General features: G+C 31.5%; 2 protein-coding genes across 2 annotated transcripts in view; one reads left to right on the plus strand and one right to left on the minus strand.

Annotated features, from left to right (window-relative positions):
- The window catches only part of LOC126750531 (uncharacterized), a 73,188-nt gene extending 71,127 nt beyond the window's left edge, over positions 1–2,061 (plus strand). Inside the window, exon 6 of the mRNA XM_050460171.1 lies at positions 1,477–2,061. Within this exon, the coding sequence (XP_050316128.1) occupies positions 1,477–1,602 (126 nt within the window). The 3' untranslated portion in view covers positions 1,603–2,061. The remainder of the gene's footprint in view (positions 1–1,476) is intronic.
- Positions 2,062–8,462: 6,401 nt separating this feature from the next.
- On the minus strand, positions 8,463–18,746 carry LOC126750264 (pro-resilin-like). The gene is made up of 4 exons (XM_050459823.1): positions 18,578–18,746; positions 18,360–18,494; positions 8,757–9,003; positions 8,463–8,701 (listed from the first exon to the last, which is right to left on the minus strand). Exons 1-4 carry the CDS (start codon positions 18,584–18,586, stop codon positions 8,640–8,642), a joined length of 453 nt encoding a protein of 150 aa, XP_050315780.1. The 5' UTR covers positions 18,587–18,746; the 3' UTR covers positions 8,463–8,639.
- Between the last annotated feature and the right edge of the window lie 567 nt (positions 18,747–19,313).

Here is a 19,313-nt window from a genome sequence, read left to right on the forward strand (position 1 = left end):
GCTGTATTTAAATTGAAAAAACTCTATTTCTCACGACTGTTTTTTGGAAGAAACTGCTTTATTATTTTAAAAAAATACTTCAACTATCTGGAATTTTTTGGTTTTTTTCTATATTAATTATTTATATTAATTATTAATAAGTTTGGCAAGTGCGCCTATGATGAACCCACCTCTGCCTCATTCTGGTTGGTTCAACACTGCACGTAAGAATGGCAAGAGGCGGCTATAAAGTGCACAGAGGCGTTTCAGGTTTTTTTAATGAAAACTAAAGGCAAAGGCAAAATAAGTGAAAAAAAGTAAATATAAAATGTCAAAAATTTAAATTAAAAAAGCTTATATTCAAATGTAAATTATTAAAATTTATCTAAAATTAAAAAAATCGATTTATCTTGGATTTTTTTTACATTAATTACTTACAGGGAGTTGTTAAAATTAAAAAAAAAATATTTTTTCCTAAAAATGACTAGAACTGCCTAGAAGATACAAAAAAAAATATTTCAAGTATCTGAGAGCACAAGAAATTGACTATAATTGATACTTAATTTAAAAGTTAAAAAAAAATCATTTTTAAAATTTTAAAAAAACTAAATTAAACCGAAATAAATAAAATGCAAGAATGAAACACTGAAAAAAAATTACGTCAACTGCCTCGAAAGCATCACTTCAATTCAAGCAGTTGAAGCTGTATTTAGATTCAACAAATTCCATTTCTCATGATTTTTTTTGGAAGAAACTGCTTTATTATTAAAAAAAAATACTTTAATTATCTGAAGTTAATAGAATTTACATACATACTTAATTTGTCCATACAATTTTCCACTTATTTTTCTCTAAATTAATTATTAATAGTTTGGCAAGTGCGTCTATGGTACACCCACCTCTGCCTCATTCTGATTGGTTTACCACTGCACGTAAGAACGACAATGGGCGGGACTAAAATGCACAGAGGCGTCTCAAGTGTTTTTAGAAAACTAAAGGCGAAGTCAAAATAAGTGGAAAAAGTGAAAATAAAATGTCAAAACCTAACTTGACAATTTAATCGACAGTCAAAGAATAGATATTAATAAAACAGAAGTACTATTATATGGGGTATAAAACAAGGGATAATAATTTAAATAATAATAAAATATATGTGTATTCTTTTGTATATAAATTAGTGACCAAAGTTCAGTGATCAGTCATTCTGGTCAACAACACTCAGAAATTTTTCCTCAGAGCTATAATCAATCGAAATATTTTAGATAATAGGATATCCCAGATTACACCTAAAAGACCGAATACTAGCCTTAGTTAAGTTGAGAATGAGAAAAGAATTTAAGACACCCTAGAATTTCAGCTTTTAAAGATGAGAGAGTTTTAAAAGCTGAAATTTCATTGAATAGTCGAAAATTTAAAAATTTATTTATTACTTAATATAATATCGAAGGAAGGAAAGGCTATTTAAGATTGTAATTGTACAAACTTCGATTATTTCAGATAAGTTACGAAGGTCAGCCGACCTTCAGGCCATCCCCGAGTTACCCGAGTCCAGGACCTGGACCTCAGCCACCCTCGAGACCCGGAGGACAGAAGTATTCCCCCACCGGAGGTTATAAATATTAAATTACGAATAAATACGATATAAGTACCTTCTTAAACGTACTAAAGCCTTAGTACAATTCAGATAGAACATTTCTTTTGGATTATTTTGAAAAAAAATTGTATGTATGTGACGACTTTTGTAAATAGTTTTGTAATTGCTGCCAATGATAAGATATCTTCATATTATGTCATGGAAAAATATATAAATAAGTACATAGTGTATATTTATATATTTTTTTAGGTGTGTACAATATTCGTTAAAAAAGAATTATATTTTTTATATTTTTTAGTGATATATAAATAAGTAAATAAATATTTTTTTAATAAATGATAATCAGAGCTCTCTAATAATTAATAATGATCTCCAGGAAATTTTTTTTTTAACATCAGCATTGAAATGGAGAATAAACTTAAGACATAGGATTTACACTGTGACCCATTTATAATTTTTTTAAATATAAATAAATATTTTTTTTTATATTCTTGTATTTTCTTTTATTGATATCGCTGGTTTTTCAATGTTTGGGACCTAAATGTAATATATCCAGAGCTGTTCCAGTAAAAACAAACTCTCACTATGTTTCCAATTTTTTGCATTCTTTTAATAGCGTGGAGCAGGAAATAAAATTTCTCGTGGTGAAATATTGATCGTCCTTAAAGTGTTTTATATACCTACTGTTACCTCTACATACCTTATTTTGTTTTGGTTTAAAATGCTCTAAATTTGCTTCAAATGCTCTTCAGATCAAAAATTACGAAATTATAACTAATTTTTTTTTGAGAAATTTACGTCCCATATCGATCTATATAAATTTAAAAGCAGATACGGTTCAGGTGACCCCACTGCCAAAAAAAAAACTGTTTCGGTCCAGAATTGTGCGATTTTACTTTTGCTTGCACTAGATTAATAAGAAAGCTCCATTTTACCATTCCTAAGATTTAAAAAAATGTAATTTTAAATTATAATTATAGGTTAATTATATTATAGGTTAAAATTAATTTTTTTATTTGATTCCAGGCACTAAAGTCATTACAAATTGCCTCAAAGGAGTCTAAACTACCGCCAAATGCCGTTAAGTAAAAAAAAAATTAATTATTCTAGAAGCTTAAAATGAGCCTTAAATTTGACTCTATATTACACCTCATAGTACTCTGTAAGCACATTAAATAATTATTTTGTTCAAGAACTGAGAGTCCACATAATGAGCCTAAGAAGCTCTCAAATGCCTCTAAATGCACTATTTTGTCTCAGAGCTAGAAATTTTATTTTGAAATGCTCCAAATATATTCCTAATGCTCTTCATTATTTTTAAAAATTGCTTAAAATGCTTTGAAACTGTGAGCAATTCTCAAATGTTTCTATGTTACTTTTAATTTTCTATTTTCCCAAGGCAATTTAAAAGATTTATAAAATACTCTCAAATACCTCTTAGTTTCACTTTTAAGTAATATGATTTTTCATTAGATTCCAGGCACTTAGTTACTCTTAAATGCCTCTAAATAAACTACCTTGTCTCAGAGCTAGGAATTTTGCTTTGATATGCTCTAAATTTGCTTCTTATGCTCCTCAATTATTTTTGAAATCAGCTCAGGGTGCTGTAAAACTGTAAACGACCTTCAAATCAAATGTCTCTATTTAAATTAATTTTTCTTTAGAAATTTAGAATTTTGTGATTAAAAAGTATAAAATAGAATCAACTGCTCTTAAAGACCTCTGAATTTCACTTTAAGATAAAATAAATTAAAATAAATAATTATTGTTGTTGTATTCTAGGCTTTTGACTTACTCCAAACTACTTCAAAGTGGCCTAAACTACCCCCAAATGCCTCTAAAAAAAAAGGAATTTTGCTTTGAAATGCTCTAAATTTAGTCCTTATGCTTCTCAATTATTTTTAAAATTTGCTTAAGATGCTCTAAAATTATGAGCAATTTTTAAATGTTTCTAAGTAAGTTTTAATTTCCTTTTTCACAAGGCAATTTTAAGTAAGGTCTATTAGATACTTCAAAATGCTTTCAAATGCCTCTAAGTTTCACTTTTAAGTAAAATAATTTTTCATTTGATTCCAGGCACTTGAGTCACTCCAAATTGCCTCAAAGTGCTCTAAACTACCCGCACATGTCTTTAGGTAAAAAAAAATTAACTCTTTTAGAAACTTGGAATTCCTAGTACTCTGTTCTCCTAGTACTTTAATTTAACCCCAAATGCCTGTAAGTAAATAAAATTTTTATTTTATCCAAGAAACTGAAGTAATGAATACAATAAGTCTAAAATGCTCTCAAATGCCTCCTGTTTTATTTTAGAACCAGCAATTTTGCTTTGAAATGCTCCAAATTTACTGCAAATGCTCTTCAAATCAAAAATTTTAGTTTTATTGAGAAATTCACGTCCCATATCGATCTATATAAAAATTAAATGCAGAGACGCTTCAAGTGACCCCCACTGACAAAAAAAAAACTGCTTGATCCAGAATTGTCCGATTTTACTTCTGCTTGCACTAGATAAGAAAGCTCCATTCTACCATCCATGATTTCTTTAGGCACATAAAAACCCCTAAACTATTCTTCCACTTCTAAATATAATATCAATTTATTCCAGGAGCTTGAGTTGGCTTACTTTTAACTACACCTAATTTCTCTTAGTTAAGAAAGTGTTTTAATTTTTGCAGTAATTTAGAATAAGCCCAATAGCTCTCCAAAGAACATTATATTACTCCTTTGAAAAAATGTAATTCTATCCCGAATGTTATCCCCAAAATCCTTAAGTTTCACTTTTAAGTAGAATAATTTTTAATTAGATTCCAGGCACTTAAGTCACTCCAAATTGCGTTAAAGTGCTCGAAACTACCCTCAAATGCCTCTAGGTAAAAAAAACTTTTTTAGAAACTTAGAATTGGGGCTTAAATATGGCTCTATAATGCACATCCTGGTATTTTAAGTTAACCTTAATTATCTATAAGTAAATTAAATAATTATTTTGTTCAAGAACTGGGAGGCCAGAACATAATAAGCCTAAGATGCTCTCCAATGCCTCTAAATAAACTATCTTGTCTCAGAGCTAGGAATTTTACTTTGATTTGCTCTTATGCTTCTCAATTATTTTTCGAAATAGCTCAGGGTGCTGTAAAACTATAAACAACCTTAAAAATTTAATGTTTCTATTTAAATCAATTTTCCTCCAGAAATTTAGAATGTTGTGATTAAAAAGCATAAAATAGGTGCAACTGCACTTAAAGACCTCTGAATTTTACTTAAAAATAAAATAAATTGTTGTTGTATTCCGGGCATTTAAGTTACTTTAGATGTAGAGAAGTTTCACTTTTAACTAAAATAATTTTTTATTCGATTCCAGGCACTTGAGTCACTTCAAATTGCTTCAAAGTGCTACAAACTACCCCCAAATGTCTTTACGTAAAAAAATAAACTTTTTTAGAAACTTGGAATGAGCATTGAATATAGTTCTATATTACTCCTCCTAGTACTCTAAATTAACCCCAAATGCCTGTAAGTAATTTAAATATTTATTTTGTCCGAGAAACTGAAATGATCAACATAATAAGTCTAAAATGCTCTCAAATGCCTCTTAATATACTGTTTTTAGAACTAGGAATTTTGCTTTGAAATGCTCTAAATTTACTGCAAATGCTCTTCAAATCAAAAATGACAAAATAGGAAAATACGAACTAGTTTTGTTGAGAAATTCACGTCCCATATCGATCTATATAAAAATGAAATGCAGAGATGCTTCAACTAGTGACCCTCACTGACAAAAAAAAACAGTTTGATCCAGAATTGTCCGATTTTACTTCTGTTTGCACTAGGTTAATAAAAAAGCTCTATTCTACGATTTATGATTTCTTTATTTTCTATCCTCTCACTTCTAAATATAATATTTCAATTTATTCCAGGAGCTGGAGTTAGTTAGCTTACTCTTAACTACACCTAATTTCTCTTAGTTAAGCAAATGTTCTAATTTTTGCATTAGTTTAGAATAAGCCAAATAAATAGCTCTCCAAAGAACATTAAATTACTCCATTGAGAAAATGTAATCCTATACAAAAATTTAGGTTTTTATAAGTTGCTCCAGATTGCACCTCTCTAAACTACTCCCAAACGCCTTTACGTAAAAGAAAATTAAATTATTCCAGAAACTGAAAATGAGCTTTAAGTATGGCTCTATATTGTATATTCTGGTATTTTAAGTTAACCGCTAATGCCTATAAGTAAATTAAATAATTATTTTGTTTAAGAACTAGGAGTCTAGAATATTAAGAGCCTAAGATGCTCTCAAATCTTAGAACTAGGAGTTTACTTCTTATGCTCCTCAATTATTTTTGGAAATAGCTCAGGGTACTGTAAAACTATTAACAATCTTCAAAATCAAATGTTTTTATTTAAATTAATTTTCTTCCAGGAATTTAGAATTTTGTGAATAAAAAGTATAAAATAAATTCAACTGCTCTTAAAGACCTCTGAATTTCACTTTAAAATAAAATAAATAATTGTTATTAAATTCCAGACATTTGAGTTGCTCCAAACTACCTCAAGTACTCTGAACTACCTCCAAATGCCTTTAATAAGAAAATTAAATTATTCGAGAAACTTGGAATGAGACTAGAATGTTGGTTTATATTGTACCTCCTCGTACTCTAAGCGAATCCAAAATGCCTCTAAGTAATTTTTTTTATTTCAGTAATTTGAAATCATGAACATAATGCTCTCATATGCTTCTAAATACACTATTTTGTCTTAGAACTAGCAATTTTGCTTCGAAATACTCTAAGTTTACATCATTTCCTACTCCATAATTTTTTTGGAAATAGCTTAGGTTGCTTCAAAACTATAAAGGATCTTCAAATATCTCTAAGGAAGTTAATTTTCCTTTCCAACTAGGAAATTAGACTGAGAAGTGTAATATATTTTAAACTACTCTTAAATACCTCTAAGTTTCATTTGAAAGAAAGATTAATTATTATTTTATTCCAGGCACTTGAGTTAGTCCAAATTGCCTAAAGGTGCTTTAAACTACCCTCAAATGCCTCTAATAAGTAAACAAAAAAAGTTCTGGAAATTTGAAATGAGCCTTGAATGTGGCTCTATTTTATCCTCCTGGTACTCTAAGTTAATCCCAAGTGCCTGTCAGTAAATTATTTTCTTTTTGTCCAGAAACTCGAAGTACTGAACGTAAAGTTGCCCTCAAATGCCTCTAAATATACTATTTTGTCTCAGGACTATGAATTTTGCTTTAAAATAGTCTAAATTTATTCAATATAAAATATTTTTTTATTTGATTCCAGGTATTTGAGTTATTCCAAATTGCCTCAAAGGGCTCTAAACGCCTTTTAGTAAAAAAAATTAAATTATTCTAGAAAATTGGAATTTGCATTGAATGTGGCTCTATAGTGCACCTCCTGGTACTCTATGTTAAGCCCAAATGCCTGAAGGTAGATTAAATATTTATTTTGTTCAAGAACTGGAGGTCCAAAGCATAGTAAGCCTAAAATGTTCTCAAATGCCTCTAAATACTATTTTATCCCAGAACTAGAAATTTTCCTTTGAAATGCTCTTTAAACGTACTTCTTATATTCCTCAACTATTTTTGGAAATATCTCTGGGTGCTGGCAAAATTTAAACGATCTTCAAAATCAAATGTTTCTAATTAAATTTATTCCCCTGTAGGAATTTAGAATTTTGTGATTGAAAACTATAACATACTTCAAATTATTCTTAAAGACCTCTGAATTTCACTGTAAAATAAAATAAATGAAAATAACTTTTTATTCTATTTCAGGCATTTGAGTTACTCCAAGTTACCTCAAAGTGCTCTAAAATACCCCCAAATGCCCCTAAAAAAGAACTAGGAATTTTGCTTTGAAACGGTCTAAATTTTTTCCTAATGCTCCTCAATTATTTTTGAAAATTGCTTAAAATGCTTTAAAACTATAAGCGATTTTCAAATGTTTCTAAGTAACTTTTTATTTTTTTTTTTTACAAATCAATTGAAAATAAAGGATATAAGATACATGCATTAATGAATATACAGACATGCTCTAAACTACCTCTCAAAAATTTACTTTTAAGTAAAGTAATTTGTATTTAATTTCAGGCACTTAAATCACTCAAAATTGCCTCAAAGTGCTTTAATCCACTCCCAATTGCCTTTACCCAAAAAAAGTTAATTATTCCAGAAACTTGGAATGAGTCTTGACTGTGGCACTATATGGCACCTTCTGGTACTCTAAGTTAACCCCAAATACCTATAAGTAAATTAAATATTTATTTTGTTTAAGAACTGGGAGTTCAGAACATGATGAGCCTAAGATGCTCTCAAATGCCTCTAAATATACTATTTTGAAATTTCGTTTGAAATGCTTTAAAGTACTCAGTGCTCTTCAATTATTTTTGAAAGTAACTTAGGCTACGCTAAAACTATAAGCGATTTTCAAATGTTTCTAAGTAAGTTAATTTCCTTTTTCTACCAGGAAATAAATTAGAATGAGAAGTTTAATATATTTCAAACTGCTCCCAAATACCTCTACGTTTCACTTTAAAGTAAAATAAAATAATATTTTATTCCAGGCACTTGAGTTAGTCCAAATTGCCTAGAGGTGCTCTAAACTGCCCTCAAATGCCTCTAATAAGTAAACAAAAAATGGTCTGGAAACTTGAAATGAGCATTGAATGTGGCTTTATTTTGTACCCTCTGGTACTCTTAGTTAACCCCAAGTGCCTTTAAGTAAATTATTTTCTTTTGGTCCACGAACTTGAAGTTCTAAACGTAAGGTTTCTCTCAAATGCCCCTAAATGGACTATTCTCTCTATAATTTGGCAATTTTTGCGCTCTAAATACTTCTCGATGCATTTAATTTAAAAACAAAACAAGTAATTTTTGATTTTTCATTTATTCACACTAAACTAAATATACTTATGTTCTTGTAAAATTATGGTAATTTTTTTGGTGTAAAATGCCCCTTACAAACTCACTTTTTTAAATTTAAAACGATTAAAGGTACATGTTTTAATTTTTGAAAGTAAAAAAAAAATTATATCCGGCAAAGAACTAACGTGGAGCACCATATTGACCACCTGGACTGGGGTAACTGTATCCACTTCCACCTCCACCTGTAAAAAAAATTGACAAACATCCCAATTTTCCACAAAACACAACAGTCCTTACCAGCACTTGGAGCTCCGTAGGTCTGTTGTGGTTTCTGCGCTGGATAAGTCGCTTGTCCTTCATATTTAACGTCAGCATGGAATCCCGTTTGCCAGTCAGCGTAATAAGTCACAATTTGAGTTCGACCATCGGGAAGTTGCACCCTGTACTCTCCCCGCACTTGGCTACCGTCACTCGCTTCTTTTTGGTGGAAACTCGATCCGGAGTAGTCGTCTTTTACTCTGTAGCCGAATTCATACGCTTGAGGCTGAAAATAATACAATTTCTTATATTAATTACCCTTAAAACGTCCTGGTTTTAGGATAGTACAAGCAAACTACCTTAAATTACCCTCGAATGCCTCGAAGTGCCTAAGAGCTCTTAATATAGAATTTTTTAAGTTATTTTAAGGTGCTCTAAGCTATTGTCAAGTATCTCAAAATTACAACTTAAATAAATATTTTTTATTAGGCCCAGGAGCTTGAGTTTAATAAAACGAACGTATACACTATTCTAACAAATTGTAATGAGCCAAAATGCTTATATTTATACATTTTGCATAGGGTCAGTAAAGCATGTCAATATTGCTGCCTTAGTATAAACTGCTGAAGAAGTGACTTCGTTGCATTCATTTTGGTAGAACATGGCGCCGGTTTTGTTGAAAAATTCACGTCACATCGATCTGTATAAAAATGAGTTTCATAGACGATTTAGGTGACCCCATTGACGAAAAAATTACTGCCCGGTCCAGATATGTCTGGTTTTACTCCTGCTTGCACCAGAATAATAAGAAAATTTTATTCATGCATACGTGTTTTTTTTAGGCATATAAAAGCCTATAAATTATTTACTTGTCGCTAACTATAATGTTTTTAATTATTCCAGAAGTTTCAGTTCGTTGGTTTATTCTGAACTACCCCCAATACGTCTAAGTAAAGCAATCGTTTAAACTTTTCCAAAAATTTGGAATGACCGAAATAGCTCTCTAAGATACTTTATAATTCCTTGAGAACAAATAATCCAGAAATTTAGGTTTTTGTAGATTGCTCCAAGTTGCTGTGAACTATTCCTAAATGCCTGTAATTTTTTTTTTCTCGTCCAGAATTCAAGGACTTGGGTCTCTAAGATGCTTAACCTAAACTTGCAGATTTCCAGAATGACAAAAATCAATCTTATCCAGGAATTTGTGTTTTTGTAAATGCCTACAAGTGGTCCAAAAAACATTAGAAACAGTTAATTTGAAAATACCCAATTTCTGTCTAACACTACCAGTTGATCATGTTTGGTAAATTTCTAGTGTACTACTTATAAATATTTTAAAATTTGGTAATAACATTTAAAATGGTGTTTGCAGAAGAAATGGGTACATTAATCATTCACTTAGTGACTGTATTGCTACCGTAATACAATTTGCTTATTTAAACTCTTTTGGGAGGAATATACACAGTGATAGCCAATTGCAATACCACTGTTCTTTCTTCTAAAAAACGTTTGAAAAAGAATCTTCGTTGCATTAATTTCGGTAAAAAAATAACAAAATTAGCACTAGATTTGTTAAAAAATTCAGATCCCACATCGATCTGTATCAAATTCAGTTACAAAGACGATTCAAGTGACCCCATTGACTTAAAACATTACTGCTCAGTCCAGAGTTATCTGATTACATCCTTGCTTACACTAAATGAATTAAAAGACTCCATTCTATTATCTATGATTTTTTCAGGCACTTGAAGGTTTTAAATTATTTACGGAGCTTGAGTTCTTTGGTTTACTCTTAACTACTCCCAATTCCAAAAAGCTCTCTAAGGTACTTTATATTACTCAAATGTCTGTAAGTAAAATTAATGTTTTTATTTCGTCCAAGAATTTAGAATTCTTACAAAAATCATGATTTAAAGCTGCACTAAAGTGCTCTCAAATGCCTCTACTATCTCTTTTGCAAAAAAATATTTATCGTATTCCGGGAGTTTGGTCTACTCTCTAAATTGCCTCAAGATGCTGTAAGCTACCTAATAGTTAAATTATTATAGTTGACTGCAGGTAGAATTAATATTTGAATTTTGTATGAAAACGAGTCAAATTAATCCATGAATTATTTGAAAATACTGCTAGAAAGAAAAAAATATTCTTTTCCAAGAACTTAGATTGACTTCAAGAGAGATATTAAGGTTCAAGTTATTTTATCTTATTTTACGGTTTGGATTTTGAGCACTTTTGTGCACAATTGTTGCACAATTTGTTCTAGGTGCTCTAAAATTCCTTCGAATGAAAAAACTTCCACCCAAATACCTAGAAGTAAAAAAAAAATTATCTGATGAATTTAACTGGTCAAGGAACTTGAGGTTCTTGCATAATAGTATAATTTTAGCATGAAAATGACAAAATTATGACTAAATTTGTTGAAAAATTCATGTCCGACATCGATCTGTATACAAATTAGTCGGAGAGAGGCTTCAGGTGACCCCATAAACAAAAAACATTACTGCTCGGTTCAGAATTGTTTAATTTTACTCGTGCTGATATCAGATTAATAAGAACCGTCATTATAGTATTCATGTATTTTATCCCTTCAGCATTCTAAAAATGACGGCTTGAAGAAGCTTTAAACTAACCTTAGATATCTCTAAAACAACAAAATCTAATCTTGTCCAGGAATTTGGAATTTTGTAAAAATACTTTATTTCTATTAATTTCGGTAAAAAAATCTCGAAATTTAGTGCTTGTTTTGTTGAAAAATTGACGACCTACATCAATCTCTATAACATTAGTTGCAGAGGCGATTCAGATAACCCCATTGACAACAAGATGTACTGCTCGGTCCAGAATTATCCAATTTTACTCCTGCTTGGACAAAATTAATAGAAAAGAACATATTCTACTATCTTTATATCCTTCTGTTAAATAAAAACCGCTAAATTAACTTCCTACTTCTAACTATAATGTTTTAACTTATTCCAGGAGCTCGAAGCTCGAGTAACGCAAACATTTTAACCGTTCTATAATGAGCTATTTTTAAGTAATTTATCTCACCCCCTTAAGAGAAACTAATCTTGTATAGAAATTATGGTTATTGTAAATTGCCCCAAATTGCTCTCAGCTAACCTCAAATGCCTGTAAGTAATTTTAATTTTTATTAAGTCTAAATTCAAATTCAAATTCAAATTTATTAATAATTTTGTTTATATTATAACAAATTTTTTTAAACTTAATTATACTCAATAATAATAGTTAACAGTCATTGTTTTTAACATACACCTAGATGTTGTGATGTGTATAAATGCATGTTGACAATATGTAAATTGAGCGTATATTAAAAATTTCTTCAGAATATAATTGTTGTGTAGGAAATCTTTTTTGTTTTTTGTATATAACTTTTAAAATAAAGTTTTGTACTACATAAAGTTGTTTTAAACAATTCTTGTATAGACCTCCCCAGACAATCACCCCATACCTTAACAAGGACTCAACCAAGGATTTATAAATTAAAATTAGTAATTTTTCATTTAAAATATTTCTCAAAATATGAAATCGATAAATATGTTTACAGATGTTTTGTGTTAATTTTAGAATGTGTTGGTCCCATTTTAAATGTTTATCCACAATGATACCCAGATATTTAGTAAATGAAACTTCCTTGATATCAATTGATTCAAGTTTAATTTGTTGAAAGCTGAGGCGATTAGCAGCTGTTATAGAAAATGCAATATAGTTTGTTTTTTGACTATTGAGACTTAATTTAAAAGAATCTAGCCAGTTTTTGACTGTTGCTAGACCAAGTTCTGCAGTTTTTTTTGTGTCTCCCCAAGATATTCCGTGGAACACCGCAACCGTGTCATCTGCATATGATATCAGTGGCCCATCATGAATTTTAAGATTGGTAAAGGCGTTAATATAAGTTATAAAAAGTATAGGTCCAATAACTGTTCCTTGTGGAATTCCAATTTTTATATAAGATGGTTCACTAATCTCATTATTTATTTTTAAAGACTGTTTTCTGTCCCCCAAGTAACTTTCAAAGACCCTTGACACTGGACCTCTAATACCATAAGATCTTAAAGTATCTAGCAAAAGCTCATGCGGTACAGTGTCAAAGGCCCTTGCTAGGTCCAGAAACACTGCCAAACACTTTCTATCACCATCAAAAGGCTGATTCACTCGCTTTGTTAATTCGCAGACAGCATCGGATGTGCTGAGCCCCCCAATGAAACCAAACTGATTTTGTGTTAATACGTTATTTTTTTGTAAATAGTCAATAAGTCTATCTTTCAAACATTTTTCGAAGAGCTTGGAAAAATTATTGATCACACTTATAGGACGATAGTTACCTATTTCACATTTATCACCTGATTTATATATTGGAGTGATTATTGATACTTTAAATTGAGTAGGTACTGTTCCTGTTTTAAATATTAGGTTGATAATGTGAACCAATGGTTCAATAAAATAAATATGAATTTTTTTTATAAATTTTGAGCGAATAGTATCTATCCCAGGCGCGGAATTGATTTTTAACGAAAAAATATGTTTAATTATTTAATTCCTATTAGTTGGTTTTAGAAACATTGAAGATACACTGTTATGATTAATTTTGAATTGTTTTTTTGGTTTTTTTATTTGGTTTTGCATATTTACTCCTACGTTTATAAAATACTGATTATAAAAGATTGCCATGTCTTTGTTATTTGAAAATTCTTTGTTATTATTTTTTTTTTATTATGTCATTTCCTTTAGAAGTAATTTGATTTGTAACCTCATTTATAACTTTATACATTTTGCTCATATTATTCTTAGATTCCTCAATTTTTGTTTTGTAATAGTCATTTTTACATTTATTTATTATTTTACCCAATGAGTTTCTGTATGCTTTATATTGTTGTTCTTTTTCCAAACTATAATTTTTATTCAATTTTCTTTTTATTTTGTCCCTATTTTTTACTGAACATATAATAGCAGCAGTTATCCAAGGTTTTATTTTTTTAATTATTTTTTGTTTTAATATTTTTGTCTCTTCAGAGCTTTGTATAATATGTTCGACAACATTATAAAAAATTTTGGTGGCAATTTCGACATCATTAATATTTAAGATAGTGTTTTCCCAATTTTGTTTTATAAGTAAATCTTTTATATACATTTTTATATGGCATTTTTATAAAAATTATGCTCTAAGGTGCTTTCAAACGTCTGTACAATCTCACTTGCAAGTAAATCTTTATCGCATTCCAGAAGCTTGGTTTACTCTCTAAATTATCTTAAATTTTTAAAGCTACCTAATGTTTAAATTATTCCATAATCTTTGAATGTGCCACATTCCAAAAAATTTTATCGTATTTCAGGAAGCAAATATAAAGTAGCCTTTAAAAGGGTTAATCTTTAAAAGGCTTTAAAATGCCTTTAATTCTTCAAAATACAATAAATATTTTTTTGGAATTTTCCATGAGAATGAACTAAATTGATTCAAGATGCTGAACTACCTCTCAATTATTTGCAAATTCGTCTAAGTACAAAAAAATTTTCTATTTCAGGAATTTGGGACTAAGATGAGTACTCTGTTTAAGTCATTTTATCTTATTCTACGGTTTTGAGTTCCTTTCACATATTAAAAAAGTTACTATAAACTAGTTCAGACATTAGTCAAATTCGTTATAGGGGCTTTAAATTTCCATACAAATGCCTGTAAGTAACCTGTAAGAACTAAGATTCTGAAAAATTCACTTCTCGCATCGATCTGTATACAATGCTTTCATTTCAAAACGATCCATCCTTAATATCTTTCTTAAAAAAAAAAAACAAAAAAAAACACGTCAAATTAGATATATAGGGGGACGTTTAATTATGCATTTACTGAAGTTCTGTCAATGACCTCCTCACCTCCAGCTAACCTCACTTTAATATGTCAAATGGGAACCCCCATCGTTTGATACATCATAGTAAGCAGCGTAAAATTCTATATTTAACGGTACCAAAAAAAAAATGAAATCGGTAAATGTGTAAGCAAATAGTTAACGAAAATATCTAGAAATAATAAATATTTTATTTACGCCAAACTTTGGTATGTCAAATGGCTACCCCATGGTATCACACGATGGGGGTTCGCATTAGACATATTAAAGTGAGGTTAGCTGGAGGTGAGGAGGTGATTGACAGAACTTCAGTAAATGCATAATTAAACGTCCCCCTGTATATCTAATTTGACGTGTTTTTTTTTTTTTTTTTTTTTTATGAAAGTTATTAAGGGTGGTTTGTTTTGAAATGAAAGCACTGTATAAATTAGTTGCAGCGAAGATTCGTGTGACCCCATTGACAAAAAAATTTACTGCTCGATCTAGAATTATCCGATTTTTACTGTTGCTTGCACTAGAATAATAACAAAGCCTCATTCTGCCACATACGTTTACCTCAGATAAATAAAAACGAAACTTTAACTCAAAGAACACAATTTGGGGAGGTGCAGTCACTGACAATAGAGGAAGAACCTTATATAACGCCATCGAGTCCCAAGGGCTGATAATTTTAAATGATGGAGCGCATCCAACGCTGAAAAGAGCAACTGGCAAATCTTTTATAGATCTGACAATTATCTCCGAAAATTTTAACCGAGAAAATGTTACATGGCAAGTGCTTCATGACGAAGAGAGTTTAAGCGACCACCGGTTTATAAAGATTACCATAGCTTCAAATACAAACCCAAGAGGGTGCAGATAGGTCAATCGCGGCATCCCAAACAAACTCAAGGACAACTTGGCCAGAAAACTCAATAAAGATTTTAGTCAGGCCAATGAGCAAGATCTAATAGAGAGCATATACAAAGCATATAAAACATCCAAAGGTCGAAGAAGAGCAGACTCGAATTACCAATTACCATATTGGTGGAACGAAGAAACCGATGAACAGATACAGGACTACATCAGCCAGACGCAGATATTTACGTGAGCGGAGGGACGAGGAAGAAAGAGATCGACTATACAACAACTACAAAGGGTCCCGAAAAATATTACACAAAAGCATTAAGTAGGCAAAACGAGATAAATGGAGAAAACTGTGCAACGAACTGGAAAACGATATCTTTGGGCAGGGATACCAAATTATCCGACACCAACTAAGGTAAACCCCACCAAAGATAACCCTTACTAAAGAAGAAAAATCCCGCATCTTCAGCGAGCTTTTCATAATCGAAAAAAGTCCCCTGCCGTTACCTGAAAAAGCTAACCCACCACCGCCAGTGATACAAGGAGAAATTGATCATGCATTAAGCAGAATAAAAATTAAAAAAGCCCCAGGACCAGACCAAATGCTGCCCGAACATGCCAAACAAATAATATCAGAACACAAGCCAATTTTTGCCCAACTTTATACAAAGTGTCTTCAATCAGGTCGTTTTCCCGATAGATAGAAAAGTGCCAAGCTGATCTTACTAGAAAAACGATCAAGAGCCCTGAAGAGGAGAAAAAATATCTGCCAATATGTCTTCTGGACATACTAGGCAAAGTCTTGGAGACAATTATAAACGAGCGACTCAAAGCAGAAATAATAAGGACGGGAGGGTTAAATGCAAACCAGTACGGCTTCACAAAAGGCAAATCCACAGTGGACCCAATTATGAAAATTATAAAAACAGTCCATAAAACCCCTAGACAGATAGTCTCATTAATCGGTTTGGACATAAAAAACGCCTTTAACACCGCCGATTGGAACATCATAATTGAAAAGTTGCAGAGCAGATGCGTGGAGAGGTCGCTGATGAACATGTTGATATCATACTTCCGCGACGGAAAAGTCCTGATCGACCGTGACTGCGGTTTTGAGGTTGAGGCTGGTGTTTCGCAGGGTTCGGTCCTGGGACCAACACTGTGGAACATCATGTATGATGAAGTCATGAAACTATCGACATACGTGAAAGTGGAATTAATATGCTATGCAGATGATCTGGCAATACTCATAAGGACGACAACAGTCCAGAAAACCATAGAACTAGGTAACAAAATACTAAAGAAAATTGTAGCATGGATGACGCATCATAAATTAAAGGTCGCACCAGAAAAAACTGCAGCGATAGTTTTCTCCTGGAGCTACATCGCAAGGACATAAAATTTCAAATCGGCCAACACCAAATAACCCCGGAAAAGACTTTGAAATATCTAGGTGTGACCTTAGACCGCCTGAGCTTCTCCCCGCACCTGGAACGAACCATCGAAAAAGCCAAAAAGACAATAAAAGCTTTAAATGCCCTTCTTCCCAACGTTGCAGGCCCGTCAGCGGACAAAAGAAAAGTACTAGCGACTACAGTACAATCAATAATACTGTATGCTGCACCAGCCTGGAAGGACGCCGTAAATATTGCCCGTAATGAACGGAGGCTTTTAACATGCCAGAGAATACTAGCGCTACGATGTGCTAGTGCTTATCACACCGTATCTGCGGATGCTATCTTGGTTATAACAGGGCAAATACCGATCACTATGTTAGTCAAAGAACGTGCCAGAATTTTTTAAAAATCCCGTCAAAGACTAATGACAGAGGAAGAGAAGAAAGTACTGTACATCGAGGAGAGACAAAACACTTTAGAAGGGTGGCAGGAAAGATGGCAAACCAGTGAGAAAGGAGCTTGGACAAGACAAATTATACCAGACATCCTGCAATGGATAAATCGAAACTTCGGAACCATAAGTTACAGTGTGACACAATTTTTATCGGGTCATGGGTGTTTTGCAACTTACCTGCATAAATATAAAAGAAGAAACAGCCCTCAATGTATGTATAGGGATTTCGATAATGATGACGCGGAACATATGTTTTTCCAATGTGAAAGATTTGAAAACCTGAGGAGTAACTTGGAGTTAGACATAGGAAGTCTAAATAAATACAATTTAATTGACAAAATGATTGACAACAAAGACAACTGAAGGAAGATAACAGAATTTATGGGAAGAATAGTTAGTAACAAAGGAGAGAGAAGAAAGAGAGTAACAGGAACTAGAGAGAAGACTTCAACCTTACTTCATCTGAGGAATATCCCAATGGGAGAGTCCCAGGTGAAGCGGGGCAAACGGAGGAAAGGGTTTTAGTGGGTAAAAGCCCCACACTACCTCAGGCGCTAGACCATCAATGCCTGAGATGTCTGGAAGCAGATTTCCTAAACTTCCTTAAAAAAAAAAAAAAAGAGAAATAAAAACGACTTAGTTATCCTCTCATCTCTAACCAGGAGCTACCTAATTCTTAACTATCCCCAGTTCTTCTAACTAAAGCAAATATTAAAGTTTTCAATTTTATCCAGACAAAAGTTTCAATATGCGATAGACTATCCCAAATTGCACAAAACGGCCTATTTAAAAGGATTAATAACTTTAAGTAACAAAAATCATTTAAAATATTACCATTTATTAAGATAGTCTCTATATTATCGATAGTAGCTCCAGTTAGGTGCTCTAAATAATGCTCAACCTTGCCCTAATTTTTTTTAATCAAGAAGATCATTTTAGAAGCAAACTAAATGATAAATAAGAAAGATACTTTCTTAAAAGGAAATTTTTTCGTTCGAAGGATTTTTTTGTGGTTAAAAAAGACCTCTTTCTAAGAAAGTATCTTATTTACTGGTTCTAAATGATAAAAACTACTAATGATACCTACTTCTTCATATCCTTTGCCGCCCCCCATGCCATGACCGCCCCCAGGGGCTCCATATCCTTGAGAGGGTGCCCCATAAGTCATGGGTGGTTCAGAGTGAGCAACACTAAGTGCTGCCAAAAAGAAAATAACTATTGCCTAAAAGAGAGACATTATTTTGTATTGAAAATTTTAAGTTAAAATTAAACTTGTGAATAATATTTAAGCTGAATTATACTTACAGTATTCATAATTTAAAATCCGAAGTGGTTCAAAAAATGTACGTAAATAAGATGAGAATAAAACCGACCAGTACCAATTAGATGCACTACGAAACTGCAATAAAATAGAAGAGACGCGAAGATTCGTTGTTCTGTGGGAACGTAAAAAATTATTTGGTTTATATACGGTTTCACATATTTGGCAATCTATTGTAGAGATCTGGCGGTTAAGTAATTTATTTTACTCTAGTTATGAATCTCACATGTGAGGGAGATTTTTTTTTGCGGCTCAGCACCCATCATTGATTTCGATGGTAATCTGAAAAAATGATAAAGAAAATCGCTTAGGTTTCGTTTATTCTTAAGCAAATATTAGATTATTTTAGAGAAAATCTACAGAAAAGTTAATTTTGGCTTATCAATGCATTAATATGTAATTGTGAACGTATTGATAAGCATTTCAGTTAAGTCAGTTGTAAGGAATTCTTATGTATTTCAAGATAGTACGCATAGATGACAATAATGGTATATACAAATCAATGACGTGATGAACCATCTCTTTCACATATAAAGCACATGCAAACACTGACTACGATTGTAAAACAGTTTGCGTTTCAGCAGATTTAGAAAAAATCATCATGCTTCTAAGGATGGAGAGTTTTAAAAAATTTTTAAAAAAGAGTTTAAAAAAAAATCGAAACTTTTTCACCCCTTGGTTCAAAAAAATCCAATGCCAAAAAAGTATTACCATTTGCAG

This window comes from Anthonomus grandis, chromosome 2 (genome assembly GCF_022605725.1).
Source record: "Anthonomus grandis grandis chromosome 2, icAntGran1.3, whole genome shotgun sequence".
NCBI lineage: Eukaryota > Metazoa > Arthropoda > Insecta > Coleoptera > Curculionidae > Anthonomus > Anthonomus grandis.

Coding starts and splice junctions, on each gene's coding strand:
- LOC126750264 (XM_050459823.1), bottom strand. Junction 9,004..18,359: donor GCGGCAAAGGATATGAAGAA/GTAGGTATCATT, acceptor TATTATTTTCAG/CCTCAAGCGTATGAATTCGG. Junction 8,702..8,756: donor CTACGGAGCTCCAAGTGCTG/GTAAGGACTGTT, acceptor TTTTTTTTACAG/GTGGAGGTGGAAGTGGATAC.